At 38.2% G+C, this 17,650-nt stretch overlaps 1 protein-coding gene across 1 annotated transcript in view; it reads right to left on the bottom strand.

Moving 5' to 3' along the window:
* Nucleotides 1-17,650, bottom strand: part of SMC6 (Structural maintenance of chromosomes 6) — a 655,684-nt gene that overhangs the window by 279,830 nt on the left and 358,204 nt on the right. Inside the window, exon 13 of the mRNA XM_090377619.1 lies at nt 2,111-2,289. Coding sequence (XP_090233745.1) covers nt 2,111-2,289 — 179 coding nt within the window. The remainder of the gene's footprint in view (nt 1-2,110; nt 2,290-17,650) is intronic.

Genomic DNA, 17,650 nt, shown 5'->3' with positions numbered 1-17,650 from the left:
GTTATTGCTACTGAGTGTAGTACCAACTGTGTGGTACTACACTCAGGGAAGTGGAAAGTGAAAAAGACCTGGGGGATAATTGTGCAGTCAAATATGAAGTTCACTGACAGTTCAGACAGGCTGCCAGGACAAGGAGGTGATTACCGTTATACAAGGCAATGGTCAGGTCACACCTAGAATGCTGTATACAGGTCTGGAGGCCTCATTTTAGGAAGGATGTAGAGTTGCTAGAACAAGTACAAAAGATTAGTGAGAGGAACAATGGGGTTCTCTTACCAAGAAAGGCTTAAATGGGATGAGTAAGGTGATTGCTGATGGGATTCTTCCTCTCACTCAGATTAAGAACTTGAGGGGGCAGAGATTCAAATTGAGGAAAGACAGTTGTAGAAGAGATGTGCAGAAATTTGCCTTTAGCCAGTGGGTAGTTGATTGGTGGAACAGACTTCCATCTTTTGTTGTGGAAGTTGATAGCAGAAATAAATTTAAGGCTGATCTGGACAGGTGTTTGCAATGAATGGAGGGGTGAAATGGGAGGAGGTTTTTTTTGGCTGATGCTGCATAAGCTTGCTTTCTTGCATCATATGCCTCTACTAATGCTAATATTGGTTTATGTTTTCGAGTGATTTTATTTTATCCAGTCTTATATAAAGCTTTAATGTACACAGTCATCTGGACAACTAGAAAATATTGTATTTGATCTGTTTTATTAGTTGTAATACAACTACAGGTTGTCACCACTTTAAGCCAGGGATTTGTTCCTATGAATGGTGATATATATCAAAGCAACATAAATTGGACTTGTTTTACATATGTACATTTATAGGTTTCCATATGTTTGGATCTGTCAAGTTAATTCAGGTTTTACTCAACCACTCACTAAAAATAAAAATTAACATATCAATAGTAAAACAGGAAAGCAATAAAAACACAAACACATGCATCATAGTATAAGCATTTTTTATTTACGTATTGCAATGTTAAACTATATTATTCCATTTTAAGAAGCTAATGATTGAAGTCAGAACAGAATTTTGCATCACCATCTCCTCTTGATACAGACCATTACAGAAGTGCAAAAGATCACTAAATGCTCATCTGACCTTGTTGATCTGTGTCAGGTTTAAGATCATCTTCAATAATAGTCATCCCCACCTTGAACAAAGTCAAGGCTTCCAATACCCTTTTTGTATCTCCACTTGAAGAAAGCCATTTTCATTTGCAATTCCACAATAAGTAACAGAATTTTGGGACATTGGCAAGTTCCTGAACACAGTGAATGCAATCTGACCATATACTTAGCCACATTCTATTTATATTTTTATTTGTAGTGCTGGCTGCATTTCCTATTCTTCCTACTCTGCTTTTCCAACTCAATCAGATCCTCATTAGTCAACTTAGGAAATGGTGATTACAGTCTCTTCATTTCAACAAAGTCACTCTCATTTTCCATCACAATATGTAACAAAATTTTGGGAACACGGCAAGTTCCTCAATACACGGAAGGCACTCTGACCATATATTTGGTTACATGTCATTCACTTTGGATTGAATAGTTTCCTCCCAGAAGACTGCAACAGTCTGTGGCCATCTTAATATTATATCCTCTTTAGAATTAGTGACATAATGGCTGACCCTTACCGTGCAACAACTAATCATATTGGTGATTAGTTGTTGCACGGTTGTAACAGGAATAACAAGCCTTGAATATTGCTACCAACCCTTGGTTGACAGCAACAGCCAAAGCCCATTATTTCTATTATTCCATTTATCAATTGCAACAAAGCATCACAATACGTAACATTTTTACATTAAAACTCCTATGCTGTCATTTAAAGTCTTTAATATGTAAACAAGATAGCAAAGACATTATCAAATACAAGCAAGGTTGTGATTTAATTCTTTAAAATACTTCTTGACAAAGGAAAGAAGTGAGGTTTTTAAATTTAAGATTTAAAATTTGTAATTAAAAGCAATGTAATTATATCAAAATGACATAAATCAGAGACTGACTGTATAGTATAATATGAATGTTTTATCGAACTTCCAAATCTATTTAGAAGGGTTTTCAAAGACTGTGTTTAGAATGACTAAATGCTTTAAATAGACGCACCTATTGGTCCTAGCGGTTTCAAATAAAACTTCTTTTGTTGGTGTGCCTTTTCAATTGCAGCTACTATATCTGGCATGTATGATCCAAACTGAAGTAATGAATCTGAATGAGCTCCCTTCAAAGTAGACAAAGCCTGTTTCAACGAACGATTATTTTCAATCATTGTCTTCTCATCTTCCCTAAGATTAATGTGAAACTATTTTTTGAATGATAAACTTATGCACACAAAAAAATAACATAGATTACCATATATATTAATGATAACCAAATAAAAACTTGCATCTGTCAACAATAACAATGTGAAGGAACAAAAACTGGCAAAACAATTAAACTGGAAAAGTGAAATCATATGTAATGAACTAATAAATCATTGTAGGTATATATTATAAAATGAACATTGTCTCATTAACACATATAAACAAATATACTGTTTGTTTCTGTAATAACGATGTCTAGTATTACAGAAAGTCCAAATCAATATGCATTGTTCTGGTGTGTGTGTGTGTGTGTGTGTGTCTAAAAGACCACTACTGGGCCCACAGGTAGAATTCTGAAAGGGTTAAGGTATCCACCATTACAGAGACTACATGATATCCACCATTACAGAGATTTCTACAGTCATAGGCACATGTAATGATCAAAGCATGATAATAACCCACACAAAGCAGATGATAGGCACAATAGTATACTGCAGACAATGCAGACAGGCTGCAAGAAGGTCATGGGATATTGTCAATGATATACAGGAATTTTGCTCGTAGGGAAAAGGAGGTGATTATTAGCATTAGCATATGATACAAGAAAGCAAGCTTATGCAGCATCAGCTAAAAAAAAACAAAAAAAAAACTTTCACTTCACCCCTCCGTTCGTTCGAAATACCAGTCCAGCTCAGCTTCAATTTATTCAGGCTATCAACTTCCACAACAAGGGATGGAAGTCTGTTCCACCTACCAACTACCCGCTGGCTAAAGGCAAATTTCCATACATCTATCCTACATCTGTCTTTCCTCAATTTGAATTTATGCCATCTCAGTTGATTATTCTGAGCAAGAGGAAGAATCCCATCAGCACTGAGCATGCTCAAACCATTCAAGCCTTTATACACCTCTATCAGGTCACCACGCCGGTGCCTAGTCTCCAGACGCTGTAATTTGCAAAACTTAAGCCTTTCTTCATAAGAGCAACCCTTTGTTCCATTCACTAATCTTCTTGCCCTTCTCTGTACTCATTCCAACAGGTTCTACATTCTTCTTGAAATGAGGCCTCGAGACCTGTATACAATGTATGGCCTGACCATTGCCTTATACAAGTGAATAATCACCTCCTTATCCCTGCTGGAAAAATTCCTGTATATCATTGATATGACACCATGAGCTACTCTTTCAGCCCGTCTGCACTGCTCAGAGAACTACATATCTGCCTGCTCAATTACCCCCAGGTCCTTTTCATTCTCTACCACTGTCAGTGTAGTACTACAGAGTTGATACATTGCTCTGGGGTTGCTGCTTCCCATACGTAGTACTTTACATTTGTCAATGTTAAACTTCATTTGACACCTCTCAGCCCATCTGCTCAACCTTTCCAGATCCTGTTGCAGGAGCATAGCGTCAGTAGTGTCCTTAACAACCCTGCCAACTGTTGTATCGTCTGCAAACTTGGACATTAAGCTTGATATACCATCATCAATATCACTTATAAATACAAAAAAAAAAGCAATAATGGACCCAACACCAACCCTGAGGGACTCCACTAATACCATTAGTCCAAGATGAGCAGTATCCGTTGATTACCACTCTCTGTCTTCTCCCCCTCAACCACCCCTTTACCCCTAGCAGCAATTTGCCCCCAATGCTACACTGCTCCAATTTGTGCAGCCGTCTTCATGTGCAACAGTATCAAAAGCCTTTCTAAGATCCAAGTATATAATATCAAAGTTATTCTCTGCATCCTTTTGTGACTGCATCATAGCATACAATCAAATTGGTCAGGAAAGACTTCCCCTTAACAAAACTATGCTGTGTCCGAGCTATAACTGAAGGCTTGTCTAGATGATCCTGCAGTGCTTCTTTAACCAGTGCCTCCATTAAATTTCCTGGAACAGAAGTTAAACTCACAGGTCTATAATTACTTGTGTCAGCCTTTGATCCTCCTTTGTGAATTGGGGTCACATTTGCACATCTCCAGTCTATGGGTACCTCCCCTGAGTCCAAGGAAGCTCTCATAATTATGGCTAAGGGTTTGCTTGCTTCCTTTGCTGCCTCGTTTAATATGATAGATCCTTTAACTGGATAGATCCCATCCACCCCAGGTGCCTTTCTCGTGTTTATCTTCAACAATTTCTCCTCCACTTTACTTTCAGTTATTACAAGATTATCTAGCTTACTGCCAGAGTTGAATACACCTCTGGCATTCCCCTCGCTGAATAACTCCTCATGTGTGAATGTCATTGCAAAATATTCATTTAGTTTGTTAGCTACCTGAGCAGTATCATCAACAGTTGAACCATCGATATCAAGTGGACTAATCTGATTCATCCCCTTCCTTTTAGAGTTTACTTAAGTAAAGAGCTCTTTGCTGTTTTTCTTTGCATCCCAGGCGCCTCCGTAGCCAGGTGGGAAGGAGCAGCAGTGCGTAGCACACGCTTCTTGATTAGACCGGGGTTCGAGCCCGTCACCACCAAATACGGAGGATGCGGAAAGGTCATTCAGGGAATGACCACCGCATATCCCGGAGCAATATGGCCTTAGTTGCTAATGCTCCTAAAAACCAAATAACAACATCTTTGCATCCCTTGCCAAAGATTTCTCGTAATCTGCCTTTGCCTCCCTAACCTCCTTTGTAACTTGATTACAGATCAACTTATATCTATTATAGGCTTCTGTGTCACGTGTTAATTTATATGTATCCCATGCATTTTTCTTCTCTGCCATATGTCTCATTAGTTCTTTTGACCTCCATTTAGGCCTAAACGAACAATATTTCTTAGTTGGTTGGTATGTAGCTTCCAAGATAAGTTCTTTGAATGCATCAAATTTTGAATTTGCTGCTAGTAACATCATCAGTTGGTCCCACTGTATAGAATTTAAATACTGTCTCAGTCCATCATAGTCACCTTTATGAAAGCAATAACCTTTCCCTTTACCCCTGATGGTAGTTACCTCTTTGAGTAAATCCGACTTCAGCACACTGTAATCACTGCCACATAGTGGTTCCTCTATCTGCAGATTCTAAATGTATGAAGAATCACTACTGATAATCAAATCAAGAGTATTACTCCCTCTAATTGCCTCCCAAACTTGCTGATGTAGAAAACAATCATCCAATAAATCCACAAAAGCCTTGCTAGTGTGTGAGTGACCAATCCACAAATTCCAGTCAATATCTGGGAAATTAAAATCCCCCATTATAAGACTCTCTGATTTACTGGCCCACTGTGTTTCCCTATACAGTTCCTTATACCCATCAGAGTCATTAGGCCTATAGCACACTTCTACTCTCGATTTTGATCTCCCAGTGCTTATGTCACACCAAACTGACTCGACACTGCACTGTCCAGCGATGTCGACTGGCTTCACTGCCTTGGATTTATGTGTTTCTTAACTAATAGCATAACCCCTCCTCCTTTCCTATCCTTTCTGTAGATGTCATACTCTCCAAATTTCAGTTCTGCATTCCTTATATCTGTGTGACACCACGTCTCTGATATCCCAACAATATCCACCTTTGATGCTTTGAGCAATACCTCAAATTCATCAAATTTATTTACCAAACTCCTAGCCTTGGTGTACACGCAAGTATACATGCACCTGTTCTTTTTCTTAGCTACCCTAACACAACCCATGTGTTTACTTGTACCGCAATGACTCCCAGCAGTCTCTGAAATATCCTGCATCTTGTTTTCCAGGCTTCTGCTCATTCCAATTATCCCTTGGGCGCCTCCGTAGCTGTTATTTGGTTTTCAGGAGCATTAGCAACTAAGGCCATATTGCTCAGGGAATATGCGGTAGTCATTCCCTGACCTTTCCACATCCTCCGCATTCGGTGGTCATGGGCTCAAACCCCGGTCTAATCAAGAAGCATGTGCTACGCACTGCTGCTCCTTCCCACCTGGCTACGGAGGCGTTGCCTCCGTAACCAGGTGTTATTTGGTTTTTAGGAGTTAATGCTCCTAAAAACCAAATAAGTTGTTATTTGTAGCTAATAAGTTATTTGGAGCATTAGCTAGCTCCTAAAAACCAAATAACAACAACAATTATCCCTTTGTATAAGCAATGGTCAGGCCACGCATTGAGTAATATGTACAGGTATGGAGGCCTCATTTTAGGAAGGGTGTAGAGTTGCTTGAGTGTATACAGAGAAGGGCAACAAGATTGGTGAGGGGAATGGAGGGGGCCCCTCTTACCAAGCAAGGCTTTTAAGTTCTGCAAATTGCAGCGGGTGGAGACTAGGCACCTGTGAGGTGATCTGATTGAGGTGTATAAGGCCTTGAATGGGTTGAGCATGCTGAATTCTGATGGGATTCTTCCACTTTCTCAGATTATGAACCTGAGGAGATATAAATTCAAATTGAGATAAGATAGTTGTAGAAAAGACGTGTGTAAATTTGCCTTTAACCAGTGGGTAGTAATTGCTGTAACAAACCTTTAGAGGGAATGGATGTGTGAAATTTGTTTTTTTTTTTTTTTTTTTTTGGATGATGCTACAGTAGCTCATACACTTGCTTTCTTGCATTACATGCCTACATTACTACTACTATTACTACTGTTGAATCAAACATGGTAGTGATCCATTATGCATGAATGAACATGGCAATAGCCATAGTGCCATCAATAGTACAACTACAACCAATAAACTGCAAGCATGGGCATTGCTCTGCAGAGGCTGTTACAGACAGAAGACATTTTATACAATATTATCAGTTAACAGCAATGCAAGATACTTGTACATGATAAGCATATGTTACTTGTGGGAAATCCACCAAGGCTGGCACATCACATGATATAAGCAGAAAAGTTCTGTTGCTTGCATCGCATCATTGTTCACATAGCTCAGAATTCTCCATCAAATACTGCACTTGTTATGGAGTACACAATTTGCCCAATAATAGCTGTTATGACTCACAGTTCCACGAGGTGCATTTCCAAGCATAAAAAATTTCAGTAACTGGAAAATATGTAAATACTGGAGCACAGCATCTGCTGCTGTCATGATACTGTCTAATAACACTATTTTAAGAAATAGCTTTCCATTGTTTTACTGCTGAAAAGTAATCAGAACTACATTTTTAAAGGAAAAATTTGAAAATTATTTGAAATCTGCTCTATCATGTCAGAATTTTTTTCAAATACAAAAATGAAAATACTGGTGGTGGTTCTGGTTTATTAAGTATTTTTACAGATTTTACAAATCGGTTAATTTTATATAATATCAATAAAATGCATAAAACAGAAATACTAAAAGCTATGTCCTCATGTCAAGCATGCATTGCTGCAAACTATGTTCTCCTGTAAAGCATATATAGTTAGATTTCTTATACACTGTACTGGGTTAAACATATGCTATTTTTTAACTTCCTTAGGCAGCTAGTTTCAGTGGCTGTTTCTCTTTTTTTGCATCCAGCAGTAGTCGGCCATCATATTTACATTCCATCCTCTTGGTACTTTTTCCCCCCATTTCTTTTATATCTTGATGGACACTCCCCCCTTCATTTAAACTACTTAAAATTTCCAAAAAATATATGAGAATGTGCCAGAAGTGTACTTAACACTCAAACTGCAGCTTACTTTTCTGAACTGATTCAGCATGTCACTCATGACTACCTTAAAAAACCTGCATATATTTTTTTAAGCCAGTCCAAGCATCTTTCAGTTTAGCACATGAAATCTTCAAATACAAAGAATAGCAGCAGTTTGTGCATTTGTGGATTTTCCAACAAAAATTCCTGATTTGATTTTTTTATACTTTAGTGACAAGAATTTTCAGTGAAAAAACATACTCGAAACAATTTCCTTCTTTACACGGAGCTTGGACAAACTATTTCATCAAATGTAGCTTCTTCACGTGAAGAGGAGGTAACAGTATTTTGTTTCTATCCACTAGTGACTCATCATTAATGCTCTTTCAACTTAGTATCAGAGATTGTCTTGGTAGCCACACTTTCATTTCTGTTTTTAACGTCTTACTCAACTAATTCACTCACACAGAAAGCAAGGCATTTTTGTGTAACCAAAAATGCCTTGCTTTCTTTAAAATATTCACACACCATCCAACAATGATCTTTGCACACTGATTTTTTTCCCAAAAGAAGATTAACATTTTCATAGTTTTCTTTTAAGCTGAATGAGATATTAAGAATGGATGTGTACTTTTTTTCCATAATGAAGAACTTCTTTGAGGCTTTGCATTAATGAGTCAATAAATGGTCTCCATTCTGATGGCTGGCAGAAAATTTCCAAAAAAAAGTTGTTCATAACTGCAAGTATGTTGTTGTAATATATCAGTAAGCCTTGTACGGAAAATGGAGGATCAATTCTTTATCACAATGACTAAAGCATGAAAAGACTGTTCCTTGGGATAGCAAATCCATGAATTTCAGGCTTGGTCAGAAACCATTTAAGGGAAAGTCTAGTCTGACCAATTTGATTGGATACTATGATGTGGTCACAAAGGAACTGGATGCAGGGAATAACTTTGATATCATATATTTGGATCTTAGAAAGGCTTTTGATACTGTTGCACATGGAAGACTGCTGAACAAATTGGAGCAGTGTGGCATTGGAGGCAAATTGTTGCTATGGATAAAGGGATGATTGAGTGGGAGAAGACAGAGTGGTAATCAATGGACACTGCTCATCGCGGACTAATGTTATTAGTGGAGTCCCTCAGGGTTCAGTGCTGGGTTCATTGTTGTTTTCTGTACATATAATGATGATGGTATATCAACCTTAATGTCGAAGTTTGCAGACAATACGAAGGTTGGCAGGGTTGTTAAGGACACTAATGACAGTACGCTGCTGCTAAAGGATATAGAACAGTTGAGCAGATGGGCTGAGAGGTGGCAAATGAAGTTTAACATTGACAAATGTAAAGTACTACATATGGGAAGCAGTAACTCCAGAGCAATGTATCAACTCTGTGGTACTACACTGACAGTGGCAGAGAATGAAAAGGATCTGGGGGGTAACTGTGCAGGCAGATATGAAGTTTTCTGAGCAATGCAGATAGTCTGCAAGAGTAGCTTATGGTGTCTTGTGAATGATATATAGGAATTTTTTTAGCAGGGATAAGGAGGTGATTATCCCCTTGTATAAGGCAATGGTCAGGCCACACCTTGAGTACTGTATACAGATCTGGAGGCCTCATTTTAAGAAGGATGTAGAGCTGTTGGAACGAGGGTGGTATAAAATGAAAAAGACCTGGGAGTAATTGTGCAATCAGATATGAAGTTTTCTGAGCAATGTAGACAGGCTGCCAGAGCAGGACATGGGGTGTTGTCAATGATATATAGGAATTTTGCTAGTAGGGATAAGGAGATGGTTATCCCTTTGTATAAGGCAGTGGTCAGGCCACACCTCGAGTACTGCATAGAGGTCTGAAGGTCTCATTTTAGGAAATGATAGAGTTGCTTAAGTGGGTATAGCGAAGGACTACAAGATTGGTGAGGGGAACAAAGAGGGTCCTCTTAACAAGAAAGGCTTAAATTCTGCAAATTGCAGAATTTAAGCCTTTGCAGCATATGGAGATTAGGCACCTGTAAGGCGATCTGATTGAGATGTATAAGGCCTCGAATGCAAGGTGGAACGGGACAAACTTTTAAAGGGAATGGATGTGTGAAATGTTTTTTTTTGGCTGATGCTATATAAGCTTGCTTTCTTGTATCACATGCCTCTATTACTATTACTCCAATAACATTACTTTATTTGTAAAACTAGGTTCAAATGCATTGATTTTTGAACATATATCTGATATTTGTGATGTAGAGAATGATATAAACTATTGTGACGAAATTATTGACTTAACAGTACTCAATTACGACGTTAGTTGCATCATTCAAGGTGAGCTGCTGATTGTGTTTGGCGATGTTTAACTTATGTGAGTGCGTGTGGGTCCAATCTAAACCATATGGAGACGAATTAGTACTTAACCATGCGGCTGATACTAGATCCCAACTGGAAGCTGCAGCAAATAGAGCACTCGGCACTTTACAGGACTGGGCCTGGCACAACCACCTGGAAATCTCACCAGTAAAGACAAATTCCATCCTGCTTTTTAGCATTAGCATTAGTAGAGGAATATGATGCAAGAAAGCAAGCTTATGCAGCATCAGCCAAAAAAAAAAAAAAATTGCTCCTATTTCACCCCTCCATTCGTTCCAAATACCTGTCCAGTTCAGCCTTAAATTTATTTAGGCAATCAACTTCCACAACAAGTGATGGAAGTCTGTTCCACCAACCAACTGCCCGCTGGCTAAAGGCAAACTTCTGCACATCTATCCTGCATCTGTCTTTCCTCAATCTGAATTTATGCCCTTTCAGGTGATTATTCTGAGCAAGAGGCAGCATCCCATCAGCATTGAGCAAGCCCAAACCATTCAAGCCTTTATACACCTCTATCAGATCACTTCGCAGGTGCTTAGTCTCCAGACACTGCAATTTGCAAAACTTAAGCCTTTCTTCGTAAGAGCAACTCTTTGTTCCATTCACTAATCTTGTAGCCCTTCGCTATACTCACTCAAGCAACTCTACATCTTTCCTAAAATGAGGCCTTCAGACCTGTATGCAGTACTCAAGGTGTGGCCTGACCACTGCCTTATACAAAGGGATAACCACCTCCTTATCCCTACTAGCAAAATTCCTGTATATCATTGACAACACCACATGACCTCCTCTGGCAGCCTGTCTACATTGTCAGAAAACTTAATATCTGATTGCACAATTACTCCCAGGTCTTTTTCATTTTATACCACCCCGAGTGTAGTACTGCACAGTTGGTATGTTTCTCTGAGATTACTTCTATCCGTATGCAGTGCTTTGCATTTGTCAATGTTAAATTTCAGTTGCCACTTATCAGCCCATCTGCCCAACTTTTTTAGATCCTGTTGCAGTAGCACACTGTCATTAACAACCCTGCTAACCTTAGTAACATCTGAAAACTTGGATATTAAGCCTGATATACCTTCATCAATATCATTGATAAATATATAAAACACAGTGGGCCCAACCCACAAGTTCCGATCAATATCTGGGAAGTTAAATCCCCCACAATTATACATTCTGATTTATTGGCCCACTATTTCTCTGTATAATTGTACATGTTTTGGGTACACAAAGATTTGTTTATTCTTCATGTTGTTGTCTGTTACACTTACAGAACAAAAGTAGCAGTCATTAAATATCATCCATAGGTTCCTTATACACCATGGGAATGCCATCTCATGACTCACAGTATTATTACTAGTAGTGGCAAATGTTGCTGTTATTTTGGTTTTTTTTAGGAGCATTAGCAACTAAGGCCATATTGCTTCGGGAATATGCGGTGGTCATTCCCTGACCTTTCTGCATCCTCCGTATTTGGTGGTGATGGGCTCAAACCCCGGTCTAATCAAGAAGCGTGTGCTATGCACTGCTGCTCCTTCCCAACCTGGCTACAGAGGTGAGAGAGATCTGGATAATAGTTCCATTTGATCACTACTCTGCCAATTTCATAATTAATTATGAAAATTGGCATAATCATCTAATTTGAATATAATTATTATATCATTTGATTATGCCCATCACCAGTTGCAGTTACAATTGCCTTTCAACATCGTATAATAGTGCTTTAATTTCATAAAAGTCACTGTTTACAACACATTTATTTTCAACTTAATCGTATGCTTAATCGCAAATCTTCGAAGTTGGACCGAATGAGGCTCAATAAATCTACTTCTAGCACAGCCTAAGTTGAAAGTAATCGGTCTGTGATCACTGTTAATCCAATCTGGTTTAACTTGCCAATTAGATATGAAATTGACAGCAGTACTAGTGGCTAACATTAAATCTGTTAGACTCACCATTAATAGTCCAAAACGTAGGTTCATTATCAGGGTTATTAATGATCTCAAGTTTAGATGAGGATATCAGCTCCTCCAATAACCTACCTCTGGCATCCATAAATCTAGAATGCCATAAAAGATTTTTAGCATTTGAATTCAGACATATAATGACTTTTCTGCCTTTCAATCTGAATAACGCCTGTTCCAAATAACTAAGAGAGCAATGCAGGTCTGCATCGGGCTGACAGTATATAGAAACAATGAAAAATTGTCCCCAATACCAATGCAGACTGCATGCGATGTACATAAGGAATCAATTCTAGTCACAACCAGATCAGAGCTGAAAACTAGTATAGCAGCCCTTAGTTTATCACACTTCTTTCTTTTCTTTTTTTTTTTTTTTGTTAGTTGTTGGCACATCGGCTTCTGTGGTCATAATGCACCTCCCAAAGTTTTTGCATTTACTCTGATCCAAGCCCGAGGCGGGATTCGAATCCGCAACCTTTGGGTTGCTAGGCAGGCACTTTATCCACCTGGCTAGCCCGGTCAGCTAAAATCACACTTCTTTGAGACAATTCTAATAGAGTTGGGCTCTATAAACGTAGGGTTCCCAAAACACAATGTCAATCCTTTCACATTCACAAACTAATCTTAGTTCATCTGCTACGGATCTTGCACACACTGTGCATTAACTTGGAGCACCTTGAGTTTCCCTTACATATTATTTCTATGGGTAAGAGTGCTATTGCTCATTACTGTAAAGCACAGAATACATTCTTTCCTTGGTAACTTTCAGTGCAAATATGTATTCAGGACACTTCTTATCTCTAACCAAATGAGCAGCAGACCTATTTTTCACACTACAATTGGAACAACACTGAGGTTTGTTTTTATTTTTACAGAAATTAACATATTGACCTATCACACCACAATGACTGCAAACCCACCTATCACTTTTACATGTCTTATAAGTGTGCCCATACCACTGTTAATTATAACACATAGTAACCAAATGAAATTCCTTAAACCTGTAGGACATCAATCCAATAAAGATTCGTGTTTGTTTATCAAGGAACTTTAACTCTACAGGATATTTCCAAGATCCAGTTAATTCCGTTTTTGTTGTCATTAGAGAAATGTATTTTCACCTCATCACTGAACGTCATCTCTGCATAGACCCGCATGGCTTAGGTTTCTTTCATATAACTCATTAATATTTGTAAAATAATAAGAGGAGTTTACCTCAATATAGTATGTAGAATACTTCTGTATTGAGTATTACAGCTCTGATTCATACTATATAACTCATTAACTATATCTTCTTTATTTATGGCCTTGATTACATTGTACAATATTATTTTTAAACCAGGTTTCTTAGGTTTAGTGATGTTCAATGTCAATTTCTGTATGAGGTCATTTGTCCTAATATCCTCCAGCTCTTTGTTAGACTCAGTCTCAATTGCAATATCTTTTTGGGGTAGTCTTCACATTCTCCTAATTCTTATCTTTTTAAGCTAATGTCCCATGGTCTTAGAGATTGCATTTTTTACATCCATGCTAGACTAAGTTTAGAATCTTGCTCAGGCCTCATCAGAAGTACATTATTAGAACTAACATTATTTCTAAGCCCATTATTCTGATTTGCATGGCTGTCATAATTAATTATACCATCCTTCCAATTTTCATTTTTAACTCCATTTTTAATGACCTCTCTGTATAGCTTGCCAGTACATCTCAAACCTGTAATTATTGCTATGTATTCAGTTAGTGACCCCCTCTAAACATCTATTTCTCTTTTTCAAGCATTGATTATCTATTCCCAATTTCGAGGCCAAACTTTCCAGATAACCCCCATCTAGCCAACATTTGAGAGATAGCATCATTATCGATTCCATGTTCTTTCACAAATAAAAATTCCTATAACTTTCTTCTCATACATGTTATGACGACATTGATTGGTTCATTATGGAAATTGTTTAAGTGCTTGTTGGTTATTCAGTCCATCTCTATCAAACATCTGTGAATCTATTAAATCTGTTCATAATCCAGTTAATTTTTCACTAAATCCTGCAACTGATATCCAGAAGCGTGTGAGGCATACTGATGTTTGTTGGCACCAATGTTGACAGAATTATGAAAATTGTCAATATCCTCAACTGGATTTGTATATTTACCGTCAATGTTTAAGTCCATTTCTAGATTCCTGTTGACTCGTCTCATTTAATAATAATAAGATTCTTTATTAACATAAATTTTATACAATAATGATTCCGTACACAGAAATCCAGAGGAATCTTACAATTTGTTGTTTATACAAGTGATTTTGTTTTATATAATAATAATAATAATAACTAAATAATAATTAATAGACCAAAGCAAAGATGATAATCAGAATGTAAAAAGTAGTAATTACAGCAAAAACGGACTACAAGTTGAGCAAAACATGAAATGACATCGGCTAGCTAAGATCGGCACTTACATAAATGTCCTTTACAAACAGCAAGATGGGCCAATATGCCATCGCGATATGCCTTGTCTATAATCCACAGGTCGATGTCGATGTTGAGCGAGTTGAGAGTGTCCAGCGTCACATTAGGGAAGTGACTCTTGAAATTCTGTAACCGCTGGAGCCTTGAGCACAGGGAGGGAGTACTACGGAGATGTCTGCCTGGCAAACGCCAACCAACCGTGTTCCAGATGTTGATGTGATCCTGCTTCAATTTCTTCATCATTATCCTTAAAAACCTCTACTTCAATTAATACATTAGTCAGATGTTTCTTGTGTTTATTGCTTCTGCTTCTCAAATCAGGAGATTTACTCTTAACCAAAGTAGGAATGCCCACAGAACTCTCTCCTTTGTCGTGATAAACCCGTCTACCACTTCTAGTCATAATATAATTCTCGGGGGGTTCTGCTTCTTGAGGAAGCAGAGCTGTCAACATCCAAGTCACATTCGAAGGCCACGCAAGAAACAGCCACAGCCCAATCAACACTGCACTATTCGACAGAAGGAGGGTAATGATGCTTAATACTGTCAAATTTGGTCCTTTCAATCTTTAGCTTATTACCCTGCTTCAAGACTTTCTTAAATATCTTAAGGGAACCCTTAATATCAGAATTTGAATACCCATCACTGTCTTCCACAGATTCGTTAAAAAACCTATTCACTGTATTTACCTCATCATTACTTACAAAATGCTCAATGTGAGGAGCTCGAATTTTAACAGTGGATTTTCTATTCCTGTTTGTTTTGTTATCCTCCCCTGACAGTATCTTTGTTAGCACTCATTTTCTTCAATTATGTTTATTAATAAAAATTCAATCATAATACACAGTGTCACTATAATTTCCAAAAATCACGTCTTTTAAGCTTTAAAGTTTAATTATATTTCCTCAGATTCAAACCTGTACACACAGAACAGTACGGTTGTGCTCATTAATTAAGGTGCCCCAGTCTCTAAGCATTATGATTTAAAATTATAGCCGGAAAAAATTTGAATTATTTACACTATGCTGTAGCAGAGGCAAACAATCAACTGACCATTAGAACAAACGTTCCAACTGTCAAAAATAAACTAATGTCTATAAGTAATTAAATACTACCTGATATTGTTCAAAATACACTGAATCACACCACAATTTACTCGTTGAACAAGAAAATCACTATGAAAATCAAATAAATCTACTTAATATCACAATTTCAACATAAAATTCAGGAACACATAACACATTTGTGCTACATGCTAGGGTATTCAAAACAATGTCTAGAATACACTGAGAATGGTCCAACAATCAGAAAACATTCAGCCAAAACAACCATCCAGAACAGCACATCAACATAAGAGGTGGATGGAGGGTGAAAAGAACCAAGCAGAACAATAGTGACATGCAAAGGGAATATCAGAATGCACAATATATTAGACCCTGTCATAACAGAATAGAAGAAAGACAACCTCTCTATTATTATTATTAGCTACATGGTGCAAGGAAGCCTGAGGCTTATGCTGCACCAGCCAAAAAAAAAAAAAAAAAAAAAAAAAAAATTCCCCGAGTTACCCAGAGAGAGAGAGAGAGAGAGAGAGAGAGAGAGAGAGAGAGAGAGAGAGAGAGAGAGAGAGAGAGAGAGAGAGAGAGAGAGAGAGAGAGAGAGAGAATCACCAAGAAAGAGAAGAATGATGATAGAGCTCAGGACCCTGGGTGTGCCAAGCCCATACTCACCAGATGTGAGCCCCCGGGGTAATGTTCTGCTGTTGTCAACACCAAGCAGAACATAGTTGGTACTGTTCCCTGCTTGTTGTATATGGGTACAGTGGGCACAAGAACACAGACAATGGATATATGAGGAGTTGGGATTGTAAAATATTTGAGCTTCACAGTCTATCCTGGCCTGATGAATCCTGATCCTAGTTTTTTTATGCTGACAAGCATGACCAGAGTATGCTAGCAGCCACATGAATCAATAGTTCCATTATCCCAGGTGTTAATAGTACAGGCTGGAAGTAGAAAGTGTGATGGTGTAGGAAGTGATTTCGTCATCATCACACTCACAAGCATGCATGCAAACAACCTCCTGATAGTAGTGCAGGCATGTCCAACTTTGTTCTCACTCATCACTGTGCAGCCTGTGGCCTATATATAGGCAGGCTTCATGTGTTATTAGCATTAGTAGAGGCACATGATGAAAGAAAGCAACCTTATACAGAATTAGACAAAAAAAAAAAAAAAAAAACATTCCACAACAACAGATGGAAGTTTGTTCCAGCCATCAACTACCTGCTGGCTAAAGGCAAACTTCCACACATCTATTCTACAACTGCCTTTCCTCAGTTTGAATCTATGTCCCCTCAGGTTTGTAATCTGAGCACAAGTAAGAATCCCATCAGCATTGAGCCTGCTCAATCCTTTCAAGGCCTTATATACCTCAATCAAATCGCCTTGCAGCTGCCTAGTCTCTAGAAGCTGCAATTTGCAGAACTTAAGCCTTTCTTCATAAGAGCACTCCTTTGTTCCCTTCACCAGTCTTGTTGCTCTTCTCTGTACTCATTCTAGTAACTTTACATCCTTCCTAAAATGAAGCTTCCAGACCTGTACGCAGTACTCAAGGTGTGGTCTGACCATTGCTTTACATAAAGGGATAATCACCTCTTTTTATCCCTGCTCGCAAAACATGACCTACTCTGGCAGCCTGGCTGCAGTGCTCAGAAAACTTCATATCTGACTGCACAATTACCCCCAGGTCTCTTTCATTCTCCACTGCCCTGAGTGTAACATCACCCAGTTGGTATATTTTTTTCTCTGGGGTTACTGCTACCCCTTATGCAGTACGTTGTATTTGTCAATGTTAAACTGCAGTTGCCACTTCTCAGTCCATCTGTCCAACTTTTCCAGATCCTGTTGCAGCAGCAAACTGTCAGTACTGTTATTAACCACCCTGCCAACCTTTGTATTATCTGCAAACTTTGACATTAAGCTTGATATACCTTCTTCAATATCACTGATAAATATA

Source organism: Mastigoproctus giganteus, chromosome 7, assembly GCF_048544385.1.
Source record: "Mastigoproctus giganteus isolate SK-2022 chromosome 7, ASM4854438v1, whole genome shotgun sequence".
NCBI classification, from domain to species: Eukaryota; Metazoa; Arthropoda; class Arachnida; order Uropygi; family Thelyphonidae; genus Mastigoproctus; species Mastigoproctus giganteus.
The sequence above is the reverse complement of the archived record's forward strand: the minus strand, read 5'-3'. Positions and strand labels throughout refer to the sequence as shown.